The 19,817-nt window shown below is 39.0% G+C and overlaps 2 protein-coding genes across 2 annotated transcripts; one reads left to right on the forward strand and one right to left on the reverse strand.

Moving 5' to 3' along the window:
- Positions 1-6,588: 6,588 nt before the first annotated feature.
- LOC134291758 (leucine-rich repeat protein SHOC-2-like) lies at positions 6,589-7,980 on the reverse strand. Its single transcript, XM_062859908.1, has 2 exons — positions 7,899-7,980; positions 6,589-7,834 (listed from the first exon to the last, which is right to left on the reverse strand). Exons 1-2 carry the CDS (start codon positions 7,916-7,918, stop codon positions 6,820-6,822), a joined length of 1,035 nt encoding a protein of 344 aa, XP_062715892.1. The 5' UTR covers positions 7,919-7,980; the 3' UTR covers positions 6,589-6,819.
- Positions 7,981-17,895: 9,915 nt separating this feature from the next.
- LOC134291759 (uncharacterized) lies at positions 17,896-19,195 on the forward strand. The gene is made up of 2 exons (XM_062859909.1): positions 17,896-18,004; positions 18,073-19,195. The coding sequence occupies exons 1-2, from the start codon at positions 17,985-17,987 to the stop codon at positions 19,091-19,093; spliced, it is 1,041 nt and encodes a 346-aa protein (XP_062715893.1). The 5' UTR covers positions 17,896-17,984; the 3' UTR covers positions 19,094-19,195.
- Positions 19,196-19,817: the final 622 nt, after the last annotated feature.

Genomic DNA, 19,817 nt, shown 5'->3' on the forward strand with positions numbered 1-19,817 from the left:
ATTCTCCGTATACTCTAAATTTAATACTGTGGGAAACACGCGACTATCTCCGTGAGTCGGTCGGTTTTTACTCGATAGGGAGATGGGGACGCGAATATTGAATACGAATTCAGAAGCGCGCGGTAACTTTCGTGGGAAAGTCGGTTTTCTTGGTAGTGTAAACTATCAATTCGGTGACACGTTCAAAATAGAACGATCGTTGACGTATGTGCATTACCCTTACTATCGCGACCAAATAAATCATAATCGGGATGAAGACCGTGTCGTGTATTTTCATATAACTAGTGGATCATATCACCTACCAAAGGTGGATCCATGATCCACACCTTACCCTACCCTCCTAACAAATACTCCTTCCCGAGACAAATGTGAGGATGCTGTGGATTCCACGGTTTCTAGTAACAACGTTTGTCGAACTAACATTCCTTCCCTTTCGCGGATTGTACTGGGGTCAGGGGATAGTGGAGGATTCTGTTTTGCCAAATGGCTAAAGATGATTATTTCGTGTTTTACTGTGTTTGAGAGGCCCCCGCGGAACCTGTTCCAGGTGTTCCGGAGCGGCCATTTAAGATGATACATACTTAAGTCATTTTTTTCTGCCCCATTCATTTGAAATCATGAAGATTGATATGTCGCTCGGCATCTTTTTGTTGCAAACCAGAAGTGTCCCCGATGACACCCCCGTGGAACCTGTGCTATATGTTCCGGGGTAGCCATATTAATTGATACATACTTCAGTATATCGTTTCTGACTCAGTCATTCGAAAACATGAAGATTGACACGTCGCACGGTATGTTTAGGTTGAAACCCAGAAGTGTCCCAAATAAGGCCCCGCGGAACCTGTCACGGGAATCCGGATGTGCCAACTTACTCAAATCTGGTTATCGCAGCTGTGTTTCACATTTCGCAACAAAAAAATTGATGGTTCAAACACAATAACACACGAAATTACTTTTAGCCATTTTGGCAACCCCCTGACCCCAGCACAATCCGGAATATCGCCGGAATGGTCCAGATATTGCATGGCCACCTGAGTATAATAAACTAGCATCAATTTATGATCGATTGAGGCAGACTTCAAAAAAAATCGGTTGAAAATTGACGAAATCCCAGCATTTTGAAAATGAGATTTCGGGGGTCGGGATGTAAAGGTTAATCAGCCTCCATGAATCATGAGGGCACATCTTGGCGCACAACTTTATGTTTCACAATGTACTGTGCTCCTGGGAGTTCGCTTGCAATGGTTTAAATAGGAGCACTGCAATTGCAATAGATATGCTTCCCCTGCCTATATTTTATTTTCTATGCTTAATTTAAAGACATTCAAACAAATAGTTGGAGACGATATGAAAATAGCAAAAACCTCCGCCATGCTTCGGGTTACTTTTAATCCTATTTGTTAAAGGTGTGCTTTCTTTGACTCTAAACGCGTTACACACAGAGGAATCCCAAATGGTTGGTTGGTTGATCGGTAGCTTGTCACACCGTATCACTTGGGGAAAACCTCAACCGTCCGTTTGAACTACGGGGGCATCTTTTAAAAGGTTCTAAAGTGCGTTCCTCAGATCGGATTTATTTTTGATTTTAGGGTACAGTGTGGAATTGTGAACTTCCCACAATATCACTGTGATTTTTTGAATTCATTGGTCATACCACTTGATAGTAAGGCATTGTTCATTTAGAATCCCTACGGAGAAAATCACTCAAAATAAAGCTAATTTATTGTACATTCATTCAAAATTGGTTGTATTTCACCCTCTCTCCTTTATAAGTAAACAAATCTTATTTTAACTATTATCATAAACTTAAACTTCAGACTCGTTGGACAGCCGTTTAGATTAAACCGTATCCGCTCAAAATTTTATTGCCGTTTTACGGTATTTCAATTTTGACATTTCACGATACTGGATCACCACTACGCACTACATAGTGGGATTAGGGGCATTATGGACACCCTAAGCAAATGAGTACGTAGGGCTTGTATAACAGAGAAAAGCATATTATTAGTGGGCTTAAGACTTTAGCTAGTTTCCTATGTATTTCAATCGCTTACAGCAGGCAGAATGTCTTTATTGTGTAGAACCATTGATTTGTAACCCGTGTGTATTCAAATTTCAATTATATTTTAGTTGTTTTAGAGGAATATAGATGGTATTTTTGAACAATAGATTGACAATAGAACAATGACTTGTTCCTTTACACTGATGCATTAAAGTCAACGGTTTTGACAAAAGCAGGGGTGTCCATTTTGCCTCGGGTGTGTATTATGCCCCGATTTCCCCTACTTTTACATTAGAAAATACCACACTGGAGCAAGCAAGGAAATAATCTACAGATCAATACGTCAAGAGCCTCAGTATAAAATCATCAGTCGAGCATGTTGGTGCAAAGTTGAACAACTGATCAAAAGTTCTAAAATGAACACGGTCCTGTTACTGTAAGTAGACATTTTACTGGTGGTGTAGAAAACGCTTGGAAACTGACTTTTTTCTTTTGTAGGCTAGTTCTGACCGGAACATTTATTGGCATAAAATCCTGGACTTTGGAAACAGATTCGGGTTCAAATTATCATAACGTTAAAAACTTTCGATGGATCACGGATGCTTATGCTATAGAAAGTTTTTCTCACTTAGCACAGTTACATTTTATAAACGCAACGATCGATACTGTTACTCAGAGCTTCGAAAATCAGTTAGAGAATTGTGTTTGGTTAAAATTTACCGGTGGAAAGGTTAAGACAGTCTATATAAACAGTAAATTATCGATGATCCATCTTCAAAACACATCTACCGAAAGAGTAATAATTGAACCAGGAAAGGAGTACATTCTTGGGATGTTAGTGATCAGAAGTACCAAACTGACAAGAATCCCACAGAATATTAACCAGTTGAAACAAATAAATCGCATCGACATAATAGACAACTGGATAGAATCCGTTTCACTGCATGAATTCGAAGGTTTGAACAATTTGTATGAAATAAATTTGTCGGGCAATAGATTAAAACGCATTGACAGTAACGGTGGCATCAGTTTCCCAAGCCTGTTTCGCTTGAAACTTCAAAATAACTACTTGGAACGGCTTGATACGTGCAACTGGAAAATGCCAAAGCTTTACGAGCTACTTCTAAATAACAACAGTCTAGCGCATTTTGCATTTTTGCACTTCAACCAACTAGGGCAGTTAACCTTAGCATCAAACCCTCTTAATTGTGCATGGATAAATAGTTTAGTTTCGCAACGACCACAACTTGTTAAGGATGAGTACACATGCGATGTAAGTAACCAGGACGAACTCATCGGTTTGCACTGCCCACCAACTCTCGAAGAATCAAAGCAGCAAAATGTGAACGAAAAACCTATCTTGAATAGAAGGGTCCAGGAACTCGAAATGAGGTTATTCGAACAAAACAACTTAATGAACGATATCATTGAGACGATCTATAGAATGGAAGTGGAAAAGGCAGTCGGTTACAGAAAGAATGCGCATCGATCATAAAAAATACAGGAACGTCCATAAATTTGGTCACGTTTTCAAACAGAAGGAAGGGGGGTTTGGTGTGGTCAGAAGAGTGTAACGATAGAAAATTCCAAAGCAAGTTTCAAAGTGTTGTGGAAAATAATAACCGTAATATTTGGTGTAAGCAAAAGTTTATGTTCACTATATCAAATATCACAGCAAAATATTTTGCAATGAAAACATAAACCAGAATCTGCGTTCAGTTATTCATTCGAAAATAGAAACTGCCTTGTTCAGGCAAATAGATGTAGCAAGCAAACTTCGATTGTCATAATATGACATATATAATATAGAAAAGCATGCTGCAACACTCATTCTGCATGTTACATCACCTAAAAAGTTTTGCATCTCCCTAAAATCAGATCTTTGAAGCACAAATCACTTGTGATCCCTTATCTATCTATATATATAAAAATGCAGTGGCATACGTGGGACCGCGCATAACTTGCGAACGGAAGGTCCGATTTTGATAGTCTTTGTTTTGTTCCGTTAGTTTTCACCCAAGGAAGGTTTATGAAGCAAAAAACATGAAAAAATTGGGAGTTTTTGAAAATTGATCTTCCATTCACTTTGTGACCGGGGACTTGGTCTTGGATAGAAACTTGAAACGTCAAAAAACGCAGTAGGCAAGACAAAGTTTGCCGGGTACAGCTAGTTATCTTTGAAACTGAAACTCGTACCGACAACCTAATTGGTTCTAGGTAGGTATACTCCATTCATTTTTTCTCATAGTTTTGGGTGCTGCAATACTGAGTATTGAAATGCAACGACAACGAATCCATGTCATTGGCGGGAAGTGTAGACCGAACGATTTAACCCTTCAGCGCGCGCGCCGTTGTAAAAAGTACAACACTACCAAAAAAACCTCGCTCGTCGTATACAGCGCGAGTGCGGTGCAGTTTCTGCTGCTTGATGGCGCGCGTCCTGGAAGGTTAAGTAACCAGGCAAACTTGTATGGTTTCGACATATTATCAGGCCAGATACTCGTTAATAAAAAAACGAACGGTTTCGTTATGCAGTAGCAGAGTTATGCAAAAAATTGTGTTTCTTGCTTCTGGCCCTTTTGTAATAAGCCCTTTTCTAGCTCTGACCCTTTTGTAATAAGAATTTGTAATGACTAAAAGAAGAAGAATTACATAATCTGTTGATGTCGGAGAATCGTCATTCCAGAGTAGTTCGAGAGGTACAATCGAATAAACAAAAATCTTCTAGTGCTTCTTGTAAGAAGGAACAATGTTAAAGACATGGCAGTGGGCAAAAGTCCGCACTATATTTCTGAAACTAGAGCATCAAAATAGTTACAGAATATTTAAAGCAATGACGATTTCGTATAGAAACTACATTTTGTATAATATGTATGTGGTATGCAGCCTCAAATCGTTCTGACAGGAGAACTTATTTTTAGAAAAAAAGATCTATTATAAGGTAGCAATTGTGTTCGCCTATTTGAAACAAAAAATGAAAAATGGCTGAAAAAACATTTTGGAACATTCTTTTGCCATACTCGTGTCATCATTTGAAAGTTTTTGGGAGTATTTTGTCGTTATACTTTTTTGAGGTCTTTCATAGCTTAGTTTGTAAATTCACAGTTATAATTCAATACCATACTGACGAAGGCTAGATTAAAATGACGGTCCCGTCCAATAGCTTGACAGCTTATTTGATTTTGTGTAATGCATTACCACTATAATTACCCCGCAATGTATTTTGACAACCTCAGTGAGGAAACGTCAACAAATTACGTCATGTTATGAGGGGAGGGGGGCTGTTTACAGCAACGTATGACGATCCATACAAAAATTTCAAAGGTCTCAGGCAGCATTCATTTATTACGTAACGCTAAAATCGGCATTCTTCGACCCCCCTCCCCCTTCCGTAACGCTTTTTTGTATGAAACCCCAAAATTTTTTGTATAGACCGTAACGCTCGACGATACTCCCCCCTCCCCCTAGAGCGTTACGTAATTTGTGGATGGCGCCTCATTCAAAAAGTGTGACATAAGGGGAAGAGGAGTTAAAAATGGACAATTGTTGAGTGACGTAATTTATTAACGCTCCCTAACGCTGGAAAGGAACGTTTTGTGTTGATAGTTGTGGAAGTATTCATTAAATACTCTGTATAACAAAAGCTGAGAACCAGGCCGTGTTCGAGTTGGCTTGAAAATCCATGAATAGAAAGAAACACATTGCGTGACTAGAGGGAAAGGATTAACATCAATTAACATAAAATGAATGAATTTCACACTGGTGTGAATGGTCAATAAACAATGTGCGAACTTTAGCCTCGCCCAGTGCGAACTTTTGCCCCAGTATGAGGCAAAAGTTCGCATTTGAGTACTTGTATTAAAATTTTGATTATTAGAACTACGTTTCAAAGGTAACATGATAGGGACTCGTATAACCCTAGTCGTGCATTGGGGTCATTATGACCCAGACAGGCATACTGAGCGTGCACTATGTCAGCGCAATGAGCGCTAATGCACGAAGAAGGTTAACGAGGAAAACGATAATATTTTCTTTTAGTTTAGTAATAATTTGATAAAGACTGTTAGGTGCGAACTTTTTCCCCACATTACCCTCCACAAGGGGGTCGTCAGCCTTTCTCCAGGGGGTCGCGAGGGACAGTAAAATATTTAACTGTAACAGACAACAAATGAGGGAATTTCTATACTGCCCCCATTGGCACAACAGTCCCATGTGAATAGGAAACCCAGCAAACATGCGACTGTTACGCGAATAGAGGCAGTATAGTGGGTCGCGAAAAGTACGTCTGCTGGCGAAAGAGAGTCACGCACCTGAAAGTTTGGAATCCTATGAGCTAGACAATACACATTTTAAATTTCATAAAGTTTGGAGTACTAGAACCAAAGCTTACAGCCCATTGTAGCACGCATCATTCATAGGGACAAGGCAAAACACGAAGTATGAAACTTAGTTCGTTTTTTTTTATCCCCGCAAAGTGTGTGTTTTTTTCAGTTTTGTTTAGTATTTTTCAATTTTTCCTTTTTTTAATTTATAAATTTATTTATTGTTTATAATTTATAATGAAACATTCAATAAATTCATCTTATTCGAACACATACAGAAAATTCTTCTTTATTTCAAAATAGGTGTTTAATCCAACTCAAACAATTTCTCTTGTATTCTAGTACATTTCTCATAGTTTTCATTTTAATTGGCAACTCATTTTTAATTTTTATTCCATTAAAATAAATAGGCATTAAAATATATAGCATTTATAACTTGAGGAAATTTCGATATTTCAATGTACCAACAGATTCTAGTAATATTACTAATTGCTGTTAAGATGGAAATATTATCCTTCTGGATTCGAATGCCCTTTCCACGTCCGTTCTATAGATTGATTCTATGATATCGTTTACCATGTTGCGTTGTTCGGACAGCTTCGCTTCGAGTTTTTGTAGCGCCGTATCAATTTTCTGGAACCTGCCGGTCAAATCAGCATCTCTGTTCGCATTTTTATCATTTGATTCCCCGAGGTTTGACGGGCAGTGCAAGCCGAAGTCGCCCTGACTACTTTCATCACATGTATAGATGTCGTGATAGAAAAATGATCGATACGAAACCAAACTCTTTAGCCATGCACAATTGAGGGGATTTGACGCTAAGGTTAAATGGTTTAGTGAGCTAAAGTGACCGATTGCAAAGTGCGTTAGACGGTTGTTATTCAAAAGAAACTCGAAAAGCTCTGGCATGCTCCATCTGCATGTATCAAGCTGTTGCAACTGATTATTTTGAAGTTTGAGACGAAACAGTTTTGGAAAACTGATTAAACCGTTACTGTCAATACGTCTTATTCTATTACCGGACAAATTTATTTCATACAAGTTATCTAAACCATCTAAGTCATTCAATAAAACGGTTTCTATCCAGCTGTCCATTATATCCAAGCGATTCATTTGTTTCAACTGGTTAATATTATGTGGGATTCTTGTCAGTCTGGATCTACTAATTACTAATGTTCCTAGAATGTACTCCTGTCCTGGTTCAATAATTACTTTTTCGGTAGATGTGTCTTGAAGATTAAGCATCGATAATTTACTGTTCATGTAGACTGTTTTAACCTTTCCACCGGTAAATTTTAACCAAACACAATTCTTCAACTGATTTTTGAAATTTTGAGTAACAGTATCGATCGTGGCGTTTATAAAATGCAACTGTTCTAAATGAGAAAACTTTTGGAGCGCAGAAGAATCCGTTGTCCATTGAAAGTTTTTAACGTTAGAATAATCTGATTCCGGATCAGTTTCCAGGACCCAGGATGTTATGCCATTGAAAGTTTCGGCCAGAACTAGCCTGTAATCAAAAATGTTAAATGAAATTTCTAATAGGTTATTACACCAGCAAAATATCTACTCACAGTATCAAGACCGTGTTCATTTTAGAACTTCTAATCAACAGTTCGTCTTGTCACCGATGAGTTCGAGCGATGATTTTGTACTGGGGCTCTTTGGTGGATTCTTTACATGGCTGCTCCAGTGTGATGGTTTCCAATGTAGGAGTAGGTGGTGCATGATGAGTTATACGTCCATGTAACTTTTATTGAGGTTATTGGTTTTATTTTAGTTTTATGAGAAGTTTTTCGGTGAAAGTTTTATTTAGTGTTCTATAAAGCACCAATCGAACTGTTACTAATGAACTAATCAACGCTGCAACCTATTTGATTTGAAATAGGTTTCATTGAAGTGTACTGAGCAGTCTCATTTGAATTCAATGGTTTGTAGGTTTTTGCAGAGTGGATGCATCAGTTTTGGCCAGTCGAATGTTTTGACTAATCAGCCAGTTATTTCATTTTATTTATTTTTTGCCTTTCTCTTGCACCTAGGTGTACCAAAAGACTACATACTCCAAAAAAAAAAATAAAAATTTGATTTAGCCCCGGAGGGGTCAAGACTTACAGCCAATCGACTCAGCTGGACGAGTTGAGATGATGTCTTTGTGTATTTATGTGTATGTGTGTGTGTGTATGTGTACCATAAGGTCACTTCATTTTTAGATAGTGAATATAAACCGATTTCCACGACCGATGGTTTATTCGACGGGGTATCCTGTCTCATTCTTTCCTATTGAAAATGATTTGGATCGGTATAGCCGTTCCGGAGTTATGACTATTTAGGTGTTCCGGACAACGGTTGTCGAACTAACATTCCTTCTCCTTTCCCGATGACCGAAGGGACGTGACCGGCGCCGTTATTGACTTTAAAATATTGAACTCTCGATTTGTGCACATTGAGAGTGTGTAGCTAGTCCCAAGCACCATTCATTGGATCTCTGTGCAACTTCGATTGTTCTGGTCAATCACGGAGTAGCAACTACGATGTGTACGGTTTTCTTTGCTTTGCTAGAAATTCAATTTGAGTTCAATTAAATGACTAATTTTCGATCAAATTGAATAATGTTTGTTCAAAACGTGTAAAAAATGTGGGAAGATTAATTTTAACTCAGTCATAAATGGGAAAATAACATAAAATATATAAAAAAACATGACTTTTTTAAAAAGCTCTAAATTGAAAACCTGCAAATTTCTGCAAAATATTTAAACGTTTTTATGCAGTCCTAACCATATTGTTTAAGAAGTGCTATTCAAAATTTCGGCGACACGTGACGACACGAAGCATTTTTTAACTTCAAACTTACCAAAATTCTTTGGGTATATATATGAAAATTTGAAATGTTTTGTGACATATTAGTATTGTGCCATACGTGCATTCAAACTGTCCAACACCATGCTTTCATATTCTCGATACCATAAAACATATACTCCTTTCTTAAAATATTAACATTTTACTTTTTTCGAATGGTTCATTTTTCAATTTTATGACTTAGGCCACTTTGGCAGTGAAAATGTTATTGAAATTCAGAAACTGGTATACTTTAAATCAAGGATCATACAGGTACAATACATTAACTTTGTAATAAGATGAAATAAAGTTTAAAAATATCAAATTCTCTTTTGGGAGTTTTGGCCGCCCCTTTGTATAGAGCCCGACCATTGTGGGGTCGCAGCCCTCGGTTAGTATTGACCATGCGAGAGAAAGTTGGAACTTCGGAAGTCAAAACTTCGGCGAAGTTCGGCGTCGGCATTCTAATTTGGGGTTCGCCGACGCATAAGAATTGCCTGTGTCGGCGACGCTTCAATTAGAATGCTGACGTTTTTACTTCGGCGAACTTTTGTTGGAGATATTTGATTTCACGTATCGACTTCGGTCTAAAATAAATCTATATGGGGTCTTGTACCATTTGGGCAGGTGTACCTATTTTGGGCACTTGCCGCTATAACTAAGTCAATTTCAAACCGATTGATTTGAAATTTTGTATAGAGTTAGGCACGTACAGTATCTAGTCCTAAACTAAAATTCAAATCAATCGGTTTGATATTGACTTAGTTATAGCGGCAAGTGCCTAAAATAGGTACACCTGCCCAAATGGTACAATACCCTATACAATAAATGTCCCCGTCGTTGGTTGGCTATAAATGGCATTAGTGTAGTATTAACTGCAGTGCATATAGGGCGAATGTAAAGAGGGTGATTGAAGTGTCCAAAAGAGTGAAATTTAGATCCGATAGAAATAGTTTGAAACCCTCGCGAATGTGGGAATGAACAAGTATGTAAAATCTGGAAGATAATCTTAGATCCGCGGCTGCATAATTTAAAGTGCGTTTTGTTTGTGTTTCTGCGTCGTCGTTTTGCTTGTGTGAAGTTTTTTTTTTTAGAATTCGATGTTCAATGTCGCCAGAAATTATCGGTCAGTTTTCTCTGCGGCGTGTTGTTAGTTATGTAAGGATACGTTCATGAATGGGTAAGTTCGTTTCATGTTATTATTGTATTGTGAATGCTTAGTAGAATGTTATCTGGCGTTGTCTTACGGTTGGAAAATTAATTTTCGATTCGTGTGCGCATTTGTATATTTTAATTCCTCATTACGAGTACACTATCCCTGTTTGGGATGGACGTCTCGACAAGGTAATGTCGGCAATGTCTCACTACTAGAAAAATATATAATCAATTCATTAAAAATTTTTCTTCGTCTTTTGTAGTAATTAACGTTCTCGCAGTAAAATAGTTTTTGGAATTGTAAAAAATCCAATTTTTCTATACCATCATCGAGGTACCTAACCCCTTAAACCATGTTAATATGCCCTGAAAATGACACGTATGTAGGGACGACTTCAAAGGGATCTCTTTCTCGAGCGCTTCGTTAATAGTAAAACAACACAAGAATCAGACCAATTATTGTAGCAATTTGTTTACCAAGATAAAATCCCAATCAAATCTTCCCTTCCCATGTCCAAACTCCTCGTGTTTTCTCGCAGTAATGGCTAGTTTCCACCTGGTAAGTACTGTGTAAAAAGATAGGACAAGTAATGGTCACGTAAAACTTTTGCAATCAAAATTACTTAAGCGTTCGCAGTTGATAAGTAATTTGCAGCCAGAAAGATTTGCCAACAGATGGCACTGTCATGCGATGCTGTCAGTCATGTTGTTAATTTTCCGTACGGAATAATATGTCGATGTATTATTCCGTGAGTTAAAGTGGCATTTCTCTTTCGTTTTTGTTTCTTCTTTCGCACCAAAGACATCAGGATGCATTAAGCTGTTAGTACACAGGGGCCTTAGGCATGTAGTACACAGCGTCAAATATTTTATTTATTTATTTGATTGACGTCAAATAAATAAAAAAAATGACAAGGAAAGAACTCAAGAAACAACATCAGTTTGAAACGGAAAACGCAATGGGTTCGGCAATGGAATGCGGAAGCACTGCGGTACATACTAAAAAAATCCGCAAGTATGCCGCTGCGGCATAGGCGCCAACTTGTGACGTAGTTGGGGGGTCGAAGCTCTCCAAAATTGGACAAAATTCAACTTTTTTCAGTCCAATGCACTAGTTCTCACGTGGATATGCCTGAATAAGATGAATTGCATCGATATTTTCCGCATTCGATTGGTTTTGAAAGGCCTTGCCCCCCAACTACGTAACAAGTTGGCGCGTATGCGCGACAAAACACAATGAGCACGGATATCCTGCGGTTAATTTCAGAACAACTCCAGCTCGGTGAATATGTTTGTTTCCTGGAAGAAAGGAATTATGTGAGAATCTGCAGCATTGCTCTTGTTCTGTTTTGCTCTATCAAAAGAAATCTGAGGTTTTCTAGTTCTCGAAAATTCCTAAAAGAGTTCTCTCAGGAGTTTCCCGATATTTCCTCTAGAATGTCCCCCAGGAGTTCACGGAAATTCATCTAGAAGTTCTCCTCCAGGAGATTATCAGGAATTCTTCCGGATTTTCCCGGATATTTTCGTGGGAGTTCCCCGGTAATTCCCCCAGGAGTTCCCCGGGAGTTCCTCAAGGAGTGTTCCGGAAATTCCTCCAGGAATTCCCCCGGGAAATCATCCATAAATTATCAGGTTCCACTTCCAGGAAACCCCCAATAAAACTTCCGGGAGTTCCCCGTTAATTCCTTCAGGTGTTTGCCGGGAATATATCCAGGAGTTCCCCGTAAATTCTTGTAGGAGTTCCCAGGGATATCCTGCAGAAATTCCCTTGGAATTCCCCAATGAGTTTCCAAGAAATTCCTCCAGGAGTTTCCCACGAACTCATCTAAATTCCACCAGAAGTTCACCAATAATTCCACCAGGAATTTTCCGGGAGTTCCTCTGAAATTCCCGTGCAATTCTTCCAGAATTCCTGCAGGACTTTCCGGGGGGGATTCCTGGAGGAATTTCCCGGAGGAATCCCCGAAGGAATTTATGGAGCAATCATCAGAGCATCTTCTGGAGCAAATCTCCAGAAATTCCTTCTGAGATTTCTCCAATAATTCCTTCAGACATTTCTCCAAAAAATCCTCCGGAGATTCCTTCGGAAATTCTTTCGGAGATTCCTTCGGAAATTCTTCCAGACATTTCTCCGGGAATTCCTCCAGAGATTTCTCCGGGAATTCCTCTGGAAATTCCTTTGGGAATTCTTCCGGAGATTCCTCCAGGAATCCCTCCAGATATTCTTCCAGGAATTCCTCATCAAGGAATACCTTCGGGATTATTCCTGGAATTTCTCCGGAGATTCCTCCGGAAAATTCTCCGGAGATTCCTTCCGGAATTCCCCCAATTCTCTAGGTTTCTCCAAGAATTACCTCGGAGATTCCTTCAGGAATTCCTCCCAGAGATTCTTCCGAGGAATCCTCGGAGGAATTCCTGGACCTCCGGAGGAATTCCGGAAGAATCTCCGGAGGAATTTTTGGAGCAATTTCTGGAGGAATCTCCGGAGGAATCCCTGAATGGACACCTGGAGGAATCTTTAGATGAATTATTGGAAAAAACTCACTGATGCCACTCCTGGTGTAATCTTAAAAGAAAATCCTGGAGTAATACCAGAAGAAACTATAGGAGGAACTCAAAAATTTACTCCTAGAGCAGATCTAGAAGGAGGTTCTGGAGGAATCCCGGAAGAAGTTGCTGAAGGAAGGATTTTCTCTGCGAAATCCCAGAGAAAAATCTTCGTACGGAATGCCAGAAGATTCATCACAAAGAATCCTTCGTGAATCTTCATTAAATTTCCCGTGAAGCTTTGTCCCAGTATTTCTTCAAAAACTCCATAAAGTAATCGCCAGAGTCCCAGCAGAATTCCTTCCATCGTAGTCCGAACGCCTAAATTGCAGAATTTTTAATGAGTATCTAACCTTAGTTCTCTCTGTAATACCATTAAAAGTTCCCCCAGAATTCCAGCGCAATGTCTCTAATCAGTATTTTCCCTGGAAAGCTTCACAACTCCGTTGGAATCTCACTATCTGGATTTTCCCCAGAAGCCCACTCAAAAGTTTTAAATTGAATCATTTTCTCTACACGCACGCGAAATAGTACATTTAAATTTCAATAACATTTCCTGAGGAAAAGAACGAAATTTCTTTAAGTGCAAATCGTAAACAACCTGGTGCCCTTTTCTTCACATCCTTCTTACAGCATCGTTTCTTTAAAATGCTGTCAGTTAAACAAATGTCAAAATTACTTACGGAAAAAGGTGAAATTTTACTTGAGCGCTCTACTTGGCAACAGGAAACTTAGCTTAACGCAGAGAACTCCTCGGTTATTGGCCTCAGCGAGATTCACATCATCACTTTCTTCCCTATCCTCAATTGACCTGCATTTGGACGCGGTCGGCGCTGGTATTGCTTATTGAAAACTATTGGGATGTCAGGATTTACACTTTTAGGAGAAGGCTACCCCCAAGCATAATCTGTTGGTTCTTTGTGTAAATGCAGATGTCCTTGCAATAACAGAGGAGCAACCGCGGGCGGTCAATCATGCTCATGCTCATGCTCCTCATGCTCATTATGTTGAAAACTTATAGTCAAATTTTCAGACGTTTTGACAAACTAACAGTAAAGTTATAGCCTAAACCATTTTCAGAACACTCTTTAAAAATTAGGAATTTACACGTGACGTAAACATTTCATGATTGAATGGCAAATTTGACTCAATTTTACATCCATCATGTAAGTTCGAGTTCGTTGAACAAGATGTCAACAAATCTATCTGACCTGATAGATAGAAACAGTTTTACATTTATCGTTTGATTTATCGTAATTTGAAGAAGAGAGAGTCGATGAAGAGAACTCTCTCATGTTACTTTCGCCCTTATTTAAACTCAATCTAGAAATAAACAAAACATTTTTAATGTCCGTGGATAGAATGACAGTTCAATCGATAAGTGACAGTTCGCCACGAAAAAAAAGTTCCCGGACACTAAAAATGATGAAATTTAGGATTTCTACTAATTTTTGAAAGGAGATTCCGATTATGCAATAATCTGGATACCCCTAAAGAACCCAATTGCCAATTGAATGTTTGCCTAAGAAGACAACGGTGGGGCTAACACGGCGGTGGCTGGCCATTCGGGCCCCAATAGCCACGGAGGAAAGGCCGGGGGTTTCTGACCCACGGGGTGCGACAGCGTCTTCGTCCCGAAGAAGTAGGCCCGGATTGGCCGGGCGCAGCAGCGTGGGTGGTAAACAACGGCGGGGACACAACGGCGAGGCGATCATGGAGGTGGCTGGCAAGGTTGGCGTCGATCGAGGAATAAGGCCGTGGTTTCTAACTCCCATTGTGTGCCGACTTCGTCCCGAGAAAACAGGCCCGGGAGGACCGAGAGCTGGGCAACTGGCTTGAAAGTGCTGCCATCAACCAGCCGGGAATACCTTTAAGAATTCCACCAGGAATTATTCCAGGAATTCTTGCAGATATTAACTCAGGAATTCCTGCAGAATTTACCTCAGGAATTCTGGATTTCATCCAGGTATTTCCTCCAAGATTGCCACCAAGTATACCTCCAGGAATAACCCCAAGAATTGATCCAGAAAATCCTCCAGGGATTCATTTTGGAAATTCTTTCAAGAATTTCTTCAGTAATTCCTCCAGAAGTTTTTCCAGGGATTCCTGCGGGAATTCTTCTAGGGTTTCCAGAAATTTCTCCTCCAGGTATTAGTCCAAGGATTCCTCGAGATATGTCTCCAGGTCCAGGTCCAATTGGTCCAGGGATTTACCGGAAATTCCTTCAGGGATTCCTCCAAAGATTCTTCCAGAGATTCCTCCAAGAATTCCTCCGCTGTTTCCTCTAATAATTCATCCAAATTTTATTCCAATAATTTATCCTGGAATTCTTCCAGAAATTCCTAATGGAATTCCTGCAGGGATTCCTCTAGGAGTTCCTCTGTGGATTTCTGAAGGATTCCTCGAGGAATTTCTCCAGTGATTCCTCCAGATATTTCTCAAGAGATACCTCATGAAATTCCTGTTGAAATTCCACTTGGGATTCCTCCAGGAATTTCTCCAGGAATTCTTTTATGAATACCTTCAGCCCTCCAGGGATCAGTTCCTCCAGGGATTTTCATGGAGATTCTTCCAGGGATTCATCCAGGCATTTCTTCAGGATTTAATTCTGAGACTCCTCCAGGAATACCTTTGAGAATCTTACCAGGAATTACCCCAGGAACTCCTGCAGAAATTACCTCTGGAATTCTAGCAGAAATTAATCCAGTAATTCGTTTAGAAATTACAACGAAAATTTATCCAGTAATATCTCCAGGAAATCATCCTCCCAGAGTTTATACACGCGTTATTTCAAGAATCTGGAGATTCCTCCAAGGATTCCCCCAGAGATTTCTCCAGGAATTGATTCAAGAGATTCCTCCAGTAATTCCACCAGGATTTACCAGTAATTTACCAGCAAGGAATTTACCAGGAATACCTTCAGGGATTCCACTAATGATTCTTCCGGTCCGGAGATTTTTCCAGGAATTCCTCGGATGATTCCTCCAGTAATTCATCCAGATATTCATCCAATAATTCTTTATGGAATTAATCCAGAAAATCCTCTGGGAATCCCTCCAGGAATTTATTACTCGCGCTGGTCTGTTTCTACAGGGCAACAACGATACCTGCGAATGGTAACCGGTGAACAGATAGCTTGACAGGGCGCGTGGAAACCGTGCTCGCACGGGTCGGACGCTGGAGCCTTGCTACTGGGAGTCGCACGATGACCAGGACAATTGATCTCCCGAGTGCACATCCATCCTCACGAGCCTACCAGAGGGCCCAATAGCAGTCGCGGAAGCGGCTATAGTGAATTTGTAAAACACTGGACGGATTTTGTGATCATTGCTGAAAATATCACTTTAATTCATTTGCATACCCTTTGTAGTCGATGAAATATTAGAACGATCGGCATGATTTTTGCACGGTTAAATTCGACTTCAGGGTAGCTATGTTTAGGTGTAGAAAAAGTTGGGAAAATCGACGCTGACTTTATTGGTGATGTGGGTCAAGTGATATGTCTGTTTGACTGTGATATCTGCAAAATGATATCCCGGATCAAAAATCAGTTTTACACTATAAAACGCCATGTTTAAGACAGCGTAATTGTAAAAACTGCGACTAAGCCTAAGCATTTAATATTCTGAAACTCACAGTGATAATGCTAGTAGCTCACTGTGTCCTATCTTACCCTAAATCCAAAAATAAATTCCAGCGGAGGAACGCATTTGTGAAGATTACTGAAAGATGCGCGCCTCTGTGATTGGAAAACGCAACGTTCTAATGGATGCGGGTTTTCCCAAGTGATAAGGTTGCTAACGGCTAGTTAATTTGTGGGATTTCTTCGCGATTACAGTCACGAATGCGTGCAATTCAAGAGATGGGATTACAAGTAATCCATTTAATCACAAACTGTTCCTATAGTTGTTTTGGGATTTTACATAGAAATTGGCCAACACCTAGATGTCTTCGTAAATGTAAATAAAATGATGAAAATCTCTAATTAATTAAAAAATGGATACTACAGAAGCAATGACAAATGATTTGGGAAAGGCTTATATAGGAAAATTCATCACAATTGAACTTTTTCTTTTTTTTTCAAAAAACGAATAAACCTTGATAGGGGGAGGTGGTTTGACTATTGATTTAGAAATTATTTGTTGGATTTTCGCCACCGGTGAGCTGAGCAGTGTTGTAGAAATTGAACATTGTACTAACAATGCTGCGATCTTTATAAAAGACTTTTCATTAATATTTGGAAATTTTCACAAAATTCAAGAACAAAAAAAAAAAAAATGCAACCGTAAAATTTCAGAGACTATAACTTTTAAAACAATTTTTTAAAATATTTGTCCCTCAATTTTTCTTAAGATTCGGTAAAGTTTTTTTTCGGGTTTTCTTTATAAACTTATTAAATTTCCAAAAATTTCAAGGCAATTGTATAACACATTCTCACAAAAATTCTGTGATAACAGCTTTCGAAACTTTTCTCAAAAAAAAAGTGGAGCGGACCTGGTATGATGGTTAGAACACTTGACTATCACTCCGAGGACCTGGGATTGAATCCCACTCCCGATAAACTCGCAAAATGTGAGTTCTTCCTTCGGAAGGGAAGTAAAGCGTGGGTCCCGAGGTGAACTAGCCTAGGGCTAAAAATCTCGTTAATACAAATAAAAAAAAATTAAAAAAAAAAATGTTTTGAAAAATAATTCTTTACTTTTGGCATAGTTTTACCTACTTTTCTTCATGAATTTTCCTTAGGGTAAATCCGTTTGATTTGTCATTTATTTTGTCAAATGAATTAATTATTTCTAATAATGTGAATATTTTCTTCATTTTTCGTTAAATTAAACATCTGTTGTTGCTGGGTTCTGGCGATATTTTGACACTCCCTTTATGACTAGCTTTCTAATAGCGCCTACGGAAAATTATCCGTTGATCGAAGTGTTTGATTCTGATCCACTATCGACCAGTGTCATTTGAGGTGGGATTTTGTTTTCCGGGATGTAATGTACTCATTGTGCCTCGCATTCCCCAAAATTATGTCAGACCGCAGTAGAACGGCCGATAAGTAATCTAATTTGAATCGAAGAGCAGTGTGTAAAGTTTTGCCGTGTCGAACACATCGGTGCGAAGTCAAAATGAAGAGAATCCTGATGTTGTGAGTTGAAACACTATAGGTATTTTTATTTATTATCGGTGCTAATTGGTTGAACACTTTTATTACAGGCTAGCTCTCGCCGAAACATTCAGCGGCATTCAGTCGTGGTCCGTTCAAAAGGATTCGGAATCCAATTACACCAACGTTTTGAACTTCCATGCGATCAAAGATACTGTAGCGTTGAGAAGTGTTTCTAACATCGAAAATGTACATTTTATCAACGCCAATATCGATACTGTTACACAAAGTTTCTCAAACCAGTTAGAGAAATGTGTTTGGCTCAATTTTACCAATGGAACCGTCAAAGCAGTCCTTATAAACAGTAAACTTTTAATGATCGATCTAAATAACACAGCTACTGAAAAAATAATTATTGAGCAAGGACAGGAGTACAAACTTGTCACGTTATTGATCAGGAAATCCAAACTGACAAGAATTCCACCAAATGTTAACCAGTTGAAACAACTAAAACGAATAGATATAATCGAGAGCTGGATAGAATACGTATCGCTAAACGATTTCAATGGTTTGGATAACTTATATGAAATTGATCTTTCCGATAATAGAATAAAACAAGTTCAAACCAGTGATTTTGTTAGTCTACTGACGCTTTTTCGATTAGGATTTCATAATAATCGCTTGTATCAGCTTGATACGTGTCGTTGGGATATGCCATCGCTTGCCGAGCTACGCCTCAATAACAACAATCTAGTGCACTTTTCCGTCGGACACTTTCCCTCACTTAAGCTGTTAGCCCTAGCGTCGAATCCCATGAACTGTGCATGGATGACTAGCTTAGTGGAACTCTTACAACGTAGGGCTAAGTATTTTTGGTTTGGTTACAAGTTTACACAAGACGAATGGTCATGCAACGGAGCCAGCCTAGGTGACTTCGATGTGCACTGTCCGTCAACGCCTGAGAAAATACAGAAGCTTGATCCTGATTCTAGAAGCAGATTGGAAAAAATTGAAAGTGCAATCCATAAACTCGATTCCAAGCTGAACGATCAGTACAACATGGCGAACGATATGATAGAAACAATGTATAGGACGGCAATCGCGAGGGCGTTCTGGGGAAAAAGGAATTGAAGCTTCAACCAACGAATGTATGATTCTCTAAACCACGAGGCGGCTCCTACTTTTTAAGTATTTTTTTATCTTGTAAAAAAATGAGAATAAAAAAAACATGTTACCAATTTACTCGGTGTTATCAATATTCTCATTGAAGTCCAAAACTCCAAATCACCTTAACCCGCAAACACCCGGGACGATCTACTTTTGCCAGAAATGCAATATCTTCTTTGTTTTAAAACATTTTACCCCGGATTTTTTTTATAGTCAAGGGGAATAGTTGTGCTAAGAAATGCATGGTACCTCCCCCCTTTGCACCCTCACCCCTTTTGCGGGGAGGCGAAAATACGTGGCTTTTTTTGTATTTTTTATAAATTCTACATGTTTTTGCTGAAATTTCATCGTTTTGTTAATTATCAATAGTTATCACTGATCCTAGACATGCATTGTATTACTACCCATCATAGTCTGTTGAAGTTTTGATCCCAGAGCTATTCTAAGGCCTCCAAAGTACTCCGAAGTTTGTAACACAAATCTAACATTCTCAACCAAATTTTATATACGATGAATGATTGCAGAACATTGTCTACGGTACTCAAAAAGCCTCAAAGCACCCCTCAAAAATTCATGGTACATGAATTGGGTGATCTAGGTCATCCAAACTACTCTGGAATTCATTTTCTTAAGATCTAAAACATCTACCATCATTTGTGTTCACTCTGTCCAAGAAATTTAGACACGT

Source organism: Aedes albopictus, chromosome 3 (assembly GCF_035046485.1).
Source record: "Aedes albopictus strain Foshan chromosome 3, AalbF5, whole genome shotgun sequence".
NCBI lineage: Eukaryota > Metazoa > Arthropoda > Insecta > Diptera > Culicidae > Aedes > Aedes albopictus.

What these genes read in the sequence shown, in the direction of transcription:
- LOC134291759 (XM_062859909.1), top strand. Translation starts at nt 17,985, where the DNA reads ATGAAGAGAATCCTGATGTT. An exon ending in ATGAAGAGAATCCTGATGTT is followed by an intron (nt 18,005 to 18,072) that starts GTGAGTTGAAAC and finishes CTTTTATTACAG; the next exon opens with GCTAGCTCTCGCCGAAACAT.
- LOC134291758 (XM_062859908.1), bottom strand. Translation starts at nt 7,918, where the DNA reads ATGAACACGGTCTTGATACT. An exon ending in ATGAACACGGTCTTGATACT is followed by an intron (nt 7,835 to 7,898) that starts GTGAGTAGATAT and finishes TTTTGATTACAG; the next exon opens with GCTAGTTCTGGCCGAAACTT.